The 11,641-nt window shown below is 45.8% G+C and overlaps 1 protein-coding gene and 2 non-coding genes across 3 annotated transcripts; 2 read left to right on the forward strand and 1 right to left on the reverse strand.

Moving 5' to 3' along the window:
- Positions 1–3,135: 3,135 nt before the first annotated feature.
- Positions 3,136–3,273, forward strand: LOC114810754. The gene has a single exon (XR_003758449.1). It is a non-coding gene; the product is annotated as a small nucleolar RNA SNORA7 (small nucleolar RNA).
- Positions 3,274–4,731: 1,458 nt separating this feature from the next.
- LOC114810867 lies at positions 4,732–4,869 on the reverse strand. Its single transcript, XR_003758557.1, has one exon. It is a non-coding gene; the product is annotated as a small nucleolar RNA SNORA7 (small nucleolar RNA).
- A 4,208-nt stretch (positions 4,870–9,077) lies between these two features.
- LOC100682251 (olfactory receptor 5A1-like) lies at positions 9,078–10,652 on the forward strand. The gene is made up of 2 exons (XM_007670622.1): positions 9,078–10,012; positions 10,589–10,652. The coding sequence occupies exons 1-2, from the start codon at positions 9,078–9,080 to the stop codon at positions 10,650–10,652; spliced, it is 999 nt and encodes a 332-aa protein (XP_007668812.1).
- The last annotated feature ends 989 nt before the right edge of the window (positions 10,653–11,641 follow it).

Genomic DNA, 11,641 nt, shown 5'->3' on the forward strand with positions numbered 1-11,641 from the left:
GTCTCCCTTCAGGGGTTCTCCCTCACACTCCCTCCTCTAGCATCCATAAGTCTCACTGGTGGGCTGCTCCTTGATTGCATAAATTGTTCTCACCAGATTTGGGCCATCGCTGACCTTTCCCCAGTTTCTGGGCCAGTTGCCACCTTCTCCAGGGGCAAGAGTGCAGTGCCAGGGCCAGTGTCCTCAGGAAGACAGGTCTGGGTTCACTTCCAGTCCAGCTGGGACCCCCATTGGCCTCAGATGCAGCAGCCCAAGAGAAGGCCAGATGAGGGGTGGTTGGATGGTGAAGGCCTGGAGATTTTTACCCCCTAAAGGCTCCAGCCCAAATCTTTGGGCAGGGCTCTCCCCCTCAGATACCCTGTTTTGTTGGGGGCTTTTTTTGTGGTGGTAGTTAAGCCCTTACCATGAGCCACACACTGTACTGAAGTGCTAAAATGGATACAAGATAATCAGGTTGGACACAGCCCCTCATGGGGCTCACAGTCTTAATCCCCATTTTACAGATATTAATAATAATAATTACAGTATTTGTTAAACACATATTATGTGCCAAGCACTGTTCTAAGAGCTGGGGTAGATACAAGTTAATCAGGTTGTCCCACACGGGGCTCACAGTCTTAATCTCCATTTTACAGATGAGATAACTGAGGCACAGCGATGTTAAGTGGCTTGCCCAAGGTCACAGAGCAGACAAGCGGCGGAGCTGGGATTAGAACCCACGTCCTCTGACTCCCAAGCCCATGCCCTTTCCACTAAGACAGATGAGAAAGAATGTCAAGAAAACAATCATGACGGCTGGAAGTTTTAACACATTTGTAGTGGATGGAGAGAAGATTGAAATAGTGGGCAATTTTTCTCTCTGGGATCAATAATCAATAATAAAAGGAAGTAATAGTCAAGAAATATGCCAAAGATTAAGGTTAGGAAGATTTGCTATGAAGAGCCTGGAAAAAGTCATGAAATGTGCTGATGTAACAATTGCCACAAAAATACAAATTGTCAATTTTATGGTGTTTCCAGTAACAAGGTACAGTGAGAAAACAGCACTAATTCTTTTGAAATGTGGTGTTGGAGAAGGTTATTGTGAATACCATAGCCTGCAAGAAAAACAAGCAAGAGGATTTTGGATCATATTAAGCCAAGGGGGTCTTTGTAAGACCAAATGACTCTCCTTCGATTAGCATATTTTGGACAAATAACCAGGAGGACAAATTTTCTGGAGAAGACGCTGATTCTAGGAAAATTCCAGGGAAAACATGGAAGAGGCAGACCAGCAGCTAGATGGATAGAAGCCATAACAACGATAACTGAAGAACCATTAGCAAGGGAACGGATTATAGCAGAAGACAGGACTTTCCGGAGAAAATATATCCATAGAGTTGCTATGAATCGGAAACAGTTCAACGGCATTTAGTGATAGAAAAAGAGGCACAGAGAAGCGAAGTGACTCGCTGAGGGTCACACAGCAGACAAGTGGCAGAGCCGGGATTAGAACCCAGGTCCTCTGACACCCAGGTCTGTGCTCATTCCACTGGACAACCACTGCTCCCTGTTTCCAGGGCACTCGCTGCCCTTGTGCAAGGTGAGACAGATTAGAGAAGCAGCGTGGTCTAGTGGATGGGGCACCTCCCCGCACCTCCAACCCTCTATCAACTGCTTCATTTCAGCTCTTGGCATTTGTGCTGAGGACTAGGGTCAGAAGATTCTCTCCATTTAAACAGATTTCAGTGGAAATTTGCTCTTTCATTGTAGGATAAGTCTCTGTTAGACTCCGATAAGGTGCTCTAATGACCTGAGCTGCAGAATCAGAATAGAAAAGCCCAGGGGAAAACCATCAGTTCAGCTGTTTCTTTCCCCTGGACATTTCCTTTTCCCTGCTCTAAACCACCTGGATATCTGTTTCTCAGCCTTCAGGACCAACACCATCAATGCTGCAAAGGTAAAAAGCAAATGATAGACCGGGGCTAAAAAGGAATAAGCTCAGTTCACCTACCTCTCAGGGCAACCTGAATGGTAGGAGGGCCTCTCTACCCAGGATCCCGGAGGACTGGGAGACATCTCTGAGGAGATAGAAGCCATCTTTAAACTCTCTTCCCCCAAAGACCCAACCTGCGGAATTTGAGATCAAATGAGAAAGTATATAAGCCTTGTCCCTCTATTAACCTCGGGAAGCGGCTGATTCATCTGCTTTTTGAGTTTTCAGTTCCCTTCAGGATTTTGGGGGCAGTGGTTGAGGAGCCGGAAGAGAACTAACTCACTCCAAATCTATTGAAGACCCTCATCTGACTGAAAATTCAAGTTTCTCTTGCCGGGAATACTTGAGAAAGTGGTGCGGTTTGTTCTTTCTCTTCTTTACAAAGGATTTCTGAGGTGAAACTGTCAATTTTATTATGCTTACTAGTGATTTCTTTGGAGAAGTTTTCAGAAAACTTGGTTTCCAGGAATTGGGTGGCTCTATAAATTCTGCTTCAAACACTTTCAACTGTTGATTTGTTTGACAGTTGCATATGTAGTGACAAGTTAAATGTTTGTTGACTTAATGTCCAAACTACGCCCTGCCTCTTTCCCTCTCACACATCCCATGCCTGTCCCAGCAGATTTTCATTCATTCCTTTTTCCACAGACCAACCTTCTCAGAATGTGCCAGTGTTTATTTATAATGTTGGTATTTGTTAAGCGCTTACTATGTGCCGAGCACTGTTCTAAGCTCTGGGGTAGACACAGGGGAATCAGGTTGACTCACGTGGGGCTCACAGTCTTGATCCCCATTTTACAGATGAGGTAACTGAGGCACCCAGAAGTTAAGTGACTTGCCCAAAGTCACCAAGCTGACAAGTGGCCGAGCTGGGATTCGAACTCATGACCTCTGATTCCAAAGCCCGTGCTCTTTCCACTGAGCCACACTGCTTCTCTAGCCACACTGCTTCTCTGTATTTATGGATACAGAAAGGGAACGAAACTCTATCCCATTGCCTGGTTCACTGGACTCTCCTAAGGGGAAACTGGAGGATAGTGTGAGTGTGGGTTCTGATATAATAATAATAATAATAATTATGGTATTTGTTAAGTGCTTACTACATGCCAGGCACAGTACTAAGCACTGGATGTCTTTGTAACTTCCCTAAAATTCAGCTACCCCTCTCAGGGTCACATGTGGAGAGTTTCCAGTACTCCATCAATCTTGACTCTGGGAGGGAGAGTCAAGCAGAGGCGTATCCATTCCATTCCTAGCTTGGGCAGTGGCTAGCGAGTGGAAGGCAATCTGCTACAAGTCAAAACTCACCAGTGTTGGGCAGCAGCGGCGTGGGAGAGAGTCAAGGGTGGAGACTCAGGTTTAACACACGGAAGAAGGCAATGGTAAACCGCTTCTGTATTTTTATCAAGAAAACTCTATGGATACGCTATCGGAACGATTTCAGATGGAGGTGGGATATTCTGGGAGAGGTGTATCCATGGGGTCGCTATGGGTCGGAAACGACTGGACAACATATGACAAGACAAATATCAGCTAGAGTCCTTTACCCACTCATCCTTTGAAAAAATATTAGTCAATCCCCGTGATGTCCTAGGAAGATCTTAACCCAGAATACCTACTTTGATCAGAGAAATGGCACCAAGAAGAGTTTTCCTGTCTACCTGAGTTAACCGCATCACTAAAAATAAAGTTGGTGCACCCAGAATCCAAGGTGCTGGCCTCTGTGAATTGTATTTGCTGCTCTGAATTCAAATTGCCTTATTCCTTGTTTGAGAATCAATCAACTGTATTTATTGAGCACTTACTTTATGCAGAGCACTTTACTGGTAGACATGTTCCCTGCTCACAAGAGAAGCAGCGTGGCCTAGTGGATAAAACATGGACCCGGAGCCAAAGGACCTGGGTTCTAATCCTGGTTCTTCCACTCGACTGCTGTGTGACCTTGGACAAGTCTCTTAATTTCTCTGTGCCTCAGTTTCTTCAACTGCAAAATTGGGATTCAAAATCTGTTCTCTCTCCTATTTAGACTGTGAGTCCCATTCGGGACAGGGATTGTATCTGGCCTGATTAACTTTTAGAACAGTGCCTAACACATAGGAGGCACTTAATAAATACCATAAAAAAGGGAGTTTACAATCTAGAGGGCTGAGAAAGCAATGTCTTGGACACCGTTGCTCTATATTGGGGTCAGACTCCTTAGTGAGGGATGATGCTCTTTCGTTTACTGATGTTTCAAACATGGATTACTAAGCCTAGTTGTCCCGCCGAGGCCCGGGGGTGACCCTGGGGAGGTGGGGTGTTCCCAGCATTTCCCGCATGGAGACATTCCAGGCAAGTGTTCGAGGTGATGCTGAGGGGTCTGCCGCCTACCCCTTCCTAGCCCTGCCACTTCCCAATCCCGCCATTTCCCAACTTCCTTAGCCTCATCAGTTCCCAGCCCCGCCACTTCCCACTCCTGCCACTTCTTCAACTCCTTTCTGTGTTGCCCTTTATCCATCCCCCATCCCAGCCCCACAGCACTGAAGTCTTGATTTGTCTTATGCTGTCGAGTCATCTCCGACCCATAGCGACACCATAAACATATCTCTCCCAGAACCCCCCCGCTCTCCATCTACAATCATTCTGGTGGTGTATCCGTAGACTTTTCTTGGCAAAAATATGGAAGTGGTCTACAACTGCCTTCTTGCATGCAATAACTTGAGTCTCTGCCCTGGACTCTCTCCCATGCCACAGCTGCCCAGGAAAGGTGAGTTTTGACTTGTAGCAGATTGCCTTCCATGCACTAGCCACTGGCCAAGCTAGGAATGGAATGGGTAAGCCTCAGCTTGACTTTTCCTCCCATAGCTGAGACTGGTAGAGCAATGGAAACTCTCCAGGCGCATCCCTGAGAGGGGAGCACTAATGTATATATCTGTAATTTAGTTATTTATATTAACATCTGCCTCCTGCTCTAGACTGTAAGCTCATTGTGGGCAGAGAACGTGTCTGTTATATTGCTATATTGTACTCTCACAAGCTCTTGGCGGCTCGATACAAAGAATTTACTGACTTCCCAGCCCAGCCACTTTCTAATCCTTTAACTTCTTAGCCCCAGCCCTTCCCAGCCCTGCAAAATTGGGTCTCTGTGAGTACCTAAATGCTTAGGGGCTTCATCTTGGGAAATTCTGTACCCGATAAAATCTTTGTCCAGGCCTCCCCTTCCCAAGCAGAAATTTCTGACCTCTGACTTTGAGGCGCCCCATCCACTCTCTCCCCACTACTTTCCCTTGTTCCTCTCCCACTACATCCCAGCTCGCACTCTTCATTTCTATCAAACTAACCAACTCACAATGACTTTGTTCTCATGTCTTCTGCTTGCACCCTCCCCCATGCCCAGAAATCCTTCTTTCTTCATAACCACCAGATCACAGCTCTCCCTATATCGCAAGCTCTCCTTAAATCACAAATCCTCCAGGGGGGCTTCCGTAATGAATTTCTAATCTCCTCACCTTATAGTCTACCAACTACCATTTTAGCCTCCCCTCCCTGCTTAAGCATTGGGATAGCAGATCCGGCATATTTCCTGCCCTACATGAGGCCTCCAGTTTAAGGGAGTGAACAGGCATTTAATCCCCATTTACAGAGGAGGAAATTGAGGCACAGAGCAATTAGGTGACTTGTCTGAGGTCACACAGTGTACCTCTCTTTTCTCCCCAATATCTTTTTGTACTCCTTTTTCCTACTGCCCTGTGACCTCCTGCCACTCTTCTTTCCCTGACTACTTCTCTCCCATTTTGTACCATTCAATACCTCCTGGGGATGTTGCTTCTGGGGAGGTCGAACCTTGAGTTGCCTGGGGAAATGCTCCAGTCTGATGGCCCAGCACTCCACCTAAATCAATAAATGGCATTTATTAATACTAATTATAATAATAGTTATTATTAATGAAAATAATGGTATTTATTAAACACTTACTATGTGCCAACTACTGTACTAAGTTTTGGGGTAGATACAAGATAATCATGTCCCACATGGGGCTCACAGGAGGGAGAACAGGTATTGAATTCCCATTTTGCAGATGAGGGAATTGAGGCAAAGAAAAGTAAAATGACTTGCCCAAGATCACGCAGCAGATAAGTGGCAGAACTGGGATTAGAAGACAGGTCCTCTGACTCCCAGGCCTGTGCTCTTTCCACTAGGCCACGCTGCTTCCCATTTATTGAGCGCTTACTGTGTGCGGTGCAGAGCTCTGTAATCAATCCATCAATCAATTAGGTTTATTGAGTACTTACTGTGTGCAGAGCACTGGACTAAGCACTTGGGAGAGTACAACACAACAGGGTTGGAAGACACGTTCCCTGGCCACAAGGAGCTTATAGTTTAGAGGGACTTGTGAGGCTAAAGGGGTGGAAGATAGAGTCTCCCCTCCTCCCGGTTTCCTAGAACTTGAGGTATTGTCTCAAGGGTGGGAGTCTAGACCCGCTTGGGGAGGGAGTCATAGTCCAGGACTCCAGCCAACCCCTGGGAAAATGATAACAATTACATTGTCCTTAGTATCCTTCCTTTCTCAACATTTTTTCTGGTTTGAATTGTTTATAGTTATATTGTCCCCTCTTAAGGTTGCACCCTGGAGAGTTTCCAGTTCTCTATGAGTCTTGACTACGGGAGGGAGAATCAAGCAGAGGCATTTCCATTCCTAGCTTGGACAGTGGCTAGTGAATGGAAGGCAATCTGCTACAAGGCTAAACCTCACCTGTGCTGGTCAGCAGAGGCATGGAAGGGAGTCGAGGGTGGAAACTCAAGTTCACTGCACAGAAGGAGGCAATGGCAAACCAATTCTGGATTTTTACCAAGAAAACATTACCAGAACAATTGCAGATGGAGGTGGGCTGTCCTGGGAAAGATGTGCCAGTGGCGTTGCTATGGGTCGGAGAAGACTCGGCAGGATAAGACAAGTTATATTGTATTCTCCCAAGTGCTTAGTACAGGGCTCTGCACACAGTAAGCACTCCATAAATATGATCGAATGAATCGTTTTCTTATCACTTGAGTCAGATCAGTTGATCACTGCCAAGTTATTCTACCCTGAAAGCACTAAAGCATTTGCAGAAAAGATGGCTGGTTCTTTAGTTCCTTCTCTTTTGCCTTCCCCCAAGTTAAGCCAAGTTGAAATTTGGCTTTTCAAACCCATATTTTATTGGAGGTGAAATGCCATGTCTCTCGGGGTGGACTAGTGATATGTAAACCAGATTTTGGCTAAGTTGTGTCTCTGTATGTGAGGTTTTACTTGTAACAATAAATAGAAAACTTGACTGCTAGCTACAAAACCACCGAAGTATTTAGTTCTGTACAATCTGGTTTACATTAGCTTCAAGTCAGACTCCTTGATTATGTGTTTATAAACCATAGTTCTTAAAAAAATGAATGTTATTTCCATATCTTGGGCCAGTGTATGTGTCTATGTATTCGGTCAGGCTGATTTCCCTTCTGAGCTCTCAGTGGTGCCAGCAATGTGGCCATCTGAGCACAGAGGGGAGATGACCCTTGTCTCACCTCCCATATCCTCTTCTTGATCAGGGGTCAAAGTGAGTCCAACTTATGTAAAAATAATAATAATAATTAGGGTACTTCTTAACCATTTATTATGTGACAAGCACTGTTCTAAGCACTGGGATAGATACAAGTTAATCAGATTGGACACAGTCTCCGTCCCATTTGGGGCTCACAGTCTTAATTCCTGTTTTACAGATGAGGGAACTGAGGCCCAGAATGGTTTAGTGACTTGTCCAAGGTTACACAGCAAACCTGTGGAAGAGCTGGGATTAGAACCCTTAACCCTCCGACTTCCAGGCTCGGGCTCTGTGCATTAAGTCACGGTGGCTCCAAGCAGATTGCTTCCAGCAGATGACTCCAGGCAGAGCTCACTTCCGAGCTCACTCTTGGGCCACTTTCCCCCAAGAGATGTGGGGAGAAAGAAAAGAGGAAAGGGATTTGGTTAAGGAGCAGAAATTCTTGCTACGGCACAAGTCCCATCACTCCTAGACTGAGTCCAGTGACAATTGGTTTCAGGCTGACCCTCCCCAGGTGGTTTGGCCCAGTTTGGAGCCCCTGAAAATTAGCAGCTCCAAGTCACCTCTCACTTTGGCCATCATCACTAAAAATAGTTCTGCAGGTGACTGCTTGGGTCTAACTAAAATGGCTTCTTTTATGGCATTTGTTAAGTGCTTACTATGTGCCAGGCAATGTACATACTGGGATAGATACAAGCTAATCAGGGGTTGGACACAGTCCAGATCCCGCATGGGTCTCACAGCTTTAATCCCCATTTTTTCTGAGGTAACTGAGGCACAGAGAAGTTAAGTGACTTGCCCAAAGTCACACAGAAGACAAGTGCGGTGGAACTGGGATTACAAACCAGGTTCTGTGACTCCAAGGCTTGTGCTCTTTCCACTAGGCTTCTCTGCTTCTCAAAGAAGACCACCCCACTAACTTTGAGGTTGGCTTCATTGGGAACAAAATGCCTCCTATCTCACCTTGCTACTCTCCTACTATAACACTGCCCGCATACTTCGCTCCTCTAACTCTAAGCTTCTCACTGAATCGCGATCTTATCTATCTCGCCATCGATGTCTCGCCCACATTCTGCCTCTGCCTGGAACACTCTCCCTCCTCCTATCCAACAATTACTTCCCCCTACTTCAAAGTCTTATTAAAGGCATATCTCATCCAAGAGGCCTTCCCTAAGCCCTGCTTTCCTCTTCTCCCACTCCCTTTTGCGTCACACTGATTTGTTCCATTTATTCACCCCACTCCCAGCGCCACAGCATTTATGTACATATCTGTAATATATTTATATGTTTATATAACTGTCTCCCTCTCTAGACTGTAAGCTCATCGTGGGCAGGAAATGTGTTTCCTTACTGTTTTATTGTACTTTCCCAGGTGCTTAATATAGTGCTTTGCACACAGTAAGCGCTCAGTAAATACAATTGAACTGAATTGAATCGAAGTGGACCAATAAACGAAGACTCCGTGAAATGATCTATTCACAAACTATGTTCATTTGGATTCTCACTGCCTTAGAAATCACTCTCTTCTTGCAGACCCAGGCGGTGGTTCACAAATGGTTGGGAGAAGAAATTCTACAAACGTGATCAAGTTTATCCTACTGGGATTCTCGGAGCCTCCACAGCTGCAGGGTCTCCTCTTTGGGGTGTTCTTGTTGATCTACCTCATGACCTTGAGCTGGAACCTTGGCCTCATCACCCTGATCAGGACCAACTTCCATCTCCACACCCCCATGTACTTTTTCCTCAGTCACCTGTCCTTCGTAGACGTCTGCTACTCTTCCTCCGTGGTCCCGAAAATGCTCGCCGATTTCTTCAAGGAGCGGAAAACCATCTCCCTCATGGGTTGCACCATTCAGTGTTTTGTCTTTGTTGGCATGGGAGGCACAGAGTGCTGCCTCCTGGCTGCTATGGCATACGATCGCTATGTCGCCATTTGTGACCCACTGCGGTACCAGGCCGCCATGACTCAGACCTTGTGTGTGCGGATGGTGGTCGCTGCCCACCTGGGGGGATTCCTCACGAGCTTGGCCGAAACGAGCTCCATATTCCAGCTTCGTTTCTGTGGACCAAATGTCATCCATCACTTCTTCTGTGACCTGCCTCTTCTCCTGGACCTGTCCTGTTCTAATTCCTTTATCAGTAAAGTGGTGAACTGGCTGATGGTTTTCATTACTGGGGTGACATCTGGGCTCATTGTTCTCATCTCCTATTTATATATCATTACCACCGTGGTGAAGATCCGTCCTGTCAAAGGGAGATCTAAGGCATTCAGCACCTGCGCCTCTCACCTGACGGTCGTCACCCTCTTCTATGGCTCTGGCCTCTTTGCATATCTCCATCCCGGTGCCAGTCACTCCGCGAACCAAGGCGAAGCGGCATCCTTGTTCTATGGAGCCGTGATCCCCATGTTGAACCCTATCGCTTATAGCCTGAGAAACAAGGAGATCAAAGATGCCCTGACAAAGCTGAAGGAGGCTATCGATCAGTGGTACTTATCGAACGTTCACTATGTGCAGAGCACTGTATTGAGGATTTGGGAAAGTCCGGTCAACAGAATTGAGAGTAGGAATGTGTTTCCTATGTGTCATTAATTCCTTTGAGCCCTCTGTGAGAGGTTTTCAAGTTGCTGCCTCACAGTGACTTGTGCCAGCATTTGAAACATAAAACTTTTCACCGCTCTCAATCCCTCCCTGCCTGCACGAGCTAGTTTAAGGAGCCCTGACTTGGCCCGGATCTTCAACCACTCCCTTGATTCGAAGTCTACACCAAGGGAGTGTGTAAAGTGTATGTGATGGACATACAAAATGTATGGACGCAAATTGGAATGGAGTCCAAATTCACGGTGAAGGTGGATATGATGGTCTGACAACCCAATATCAAAGATAGGATTGAACAAAATAAACAGGGGCATGTCTACGCCAGGTAAACTTTTCCGAGGCTTACTGCATCCTTTAGGTTCAAATGGCTCACCAGCCCACAGTTTGATGTTAAAGAGAGGAGAGTGGATGATCCAACATTAGTGAATTGGGAATCATTTGACTAGAAGCCCCCCAACTCAATACAGGAAAATCCCCTGGCTCGAAGCAGAAGTTTGTATGAAATACTGGCCTGAACAGAACCTACCTTAAGACGGTATAAAGCTCTCACCTATTTGCACTGGGTACTTCTTTCACAAAATGCCTCCTATGGTGTAGATTGAAACTTTGCTTTCCTTAACTGGACCATCCAGGGCTGGTTCAAGTCAGGGTGATTCTTTAGGAAAAAAAGGAGGCGACAGAGAAGGCAGGTGAATTTGGGGTGAGAAACAGAAGTCAAGAAGAGAAGAGGTGTCACTGGCTGGAAATCTCATCCTCTAGACCGTAAGGTTATTGTGGACAGGGAATTCTCCTCAATTCTGCCAATTCTGTTAGAGTGAACTCTCTCAAATGCTTAGTACAGTGCTCTGCACATAGTAAGCATTCAATACCATTGATGGATTGCTTGAAGGACCTGAAGCACATGCCTCGTCTGTCTTTACAGAAGAGACCCCTGGATGCACTTTTTTCTTGGTGGGAATCCAAACTTTTCCATGGAAAACCTAAGCGTGCACAACTGTATCGAATGGAAAGGGAATGGGCAGGATAAGAAGGACTCTGATACCAAATATTTGGATGAGACATTTAAAATGTTACTTAGTTGAAACCAGCTGATTCCACTGAGATTCAACACGTGTAAATTATCCCTAGCCAGTTTCCCCGCTAATATTTAATATGTGTTTCCTTGCCTGGGCCAAGTATTTATCCTCCCTGCCATCTAGGGAAATCTGTATGCATCTTGGAATCATAAGATCTTTGAGTCTTCAGTCCATGTCCTTCAACCAGGACTAATTTTAAACCATCCTAAACAATTGAGACTCTATCCTATTTTAAAATGTCAATCCTACTTAGACTGTGAGCCCCATATGGGACTCAAATTATCAGGAGATTCTTCCTCCTCTGACTTGTCTGACCTAATTCCCTCATGCTGCAGTTGAATTCCATTTTCCCAGGGTGTATGGTCAGACTCCATGGGAAACATTTGGGCTAGCACAGTCAAGGCCGACCCCCGCTCCATCCTGCCTCATTAATTGCACACTGCC

Source organism: Ornithorhynchus anatinus, chromosome 3, assembly GCF_004115215.2.
Source record: "Ornithorhynchus anatinus isolate Pmale09 chromosome 3, mOrnAna1.pri.v4, whole genome shotgun sequence".
In the NCBI taxonomy this organism is placed as follows: Eukaryota; Metazoa; Chordata; class Mammalia; order Monotremata; family Ornithorhynchidae; genus Ornithorhynchus; species Ornithorhynchus anatinus.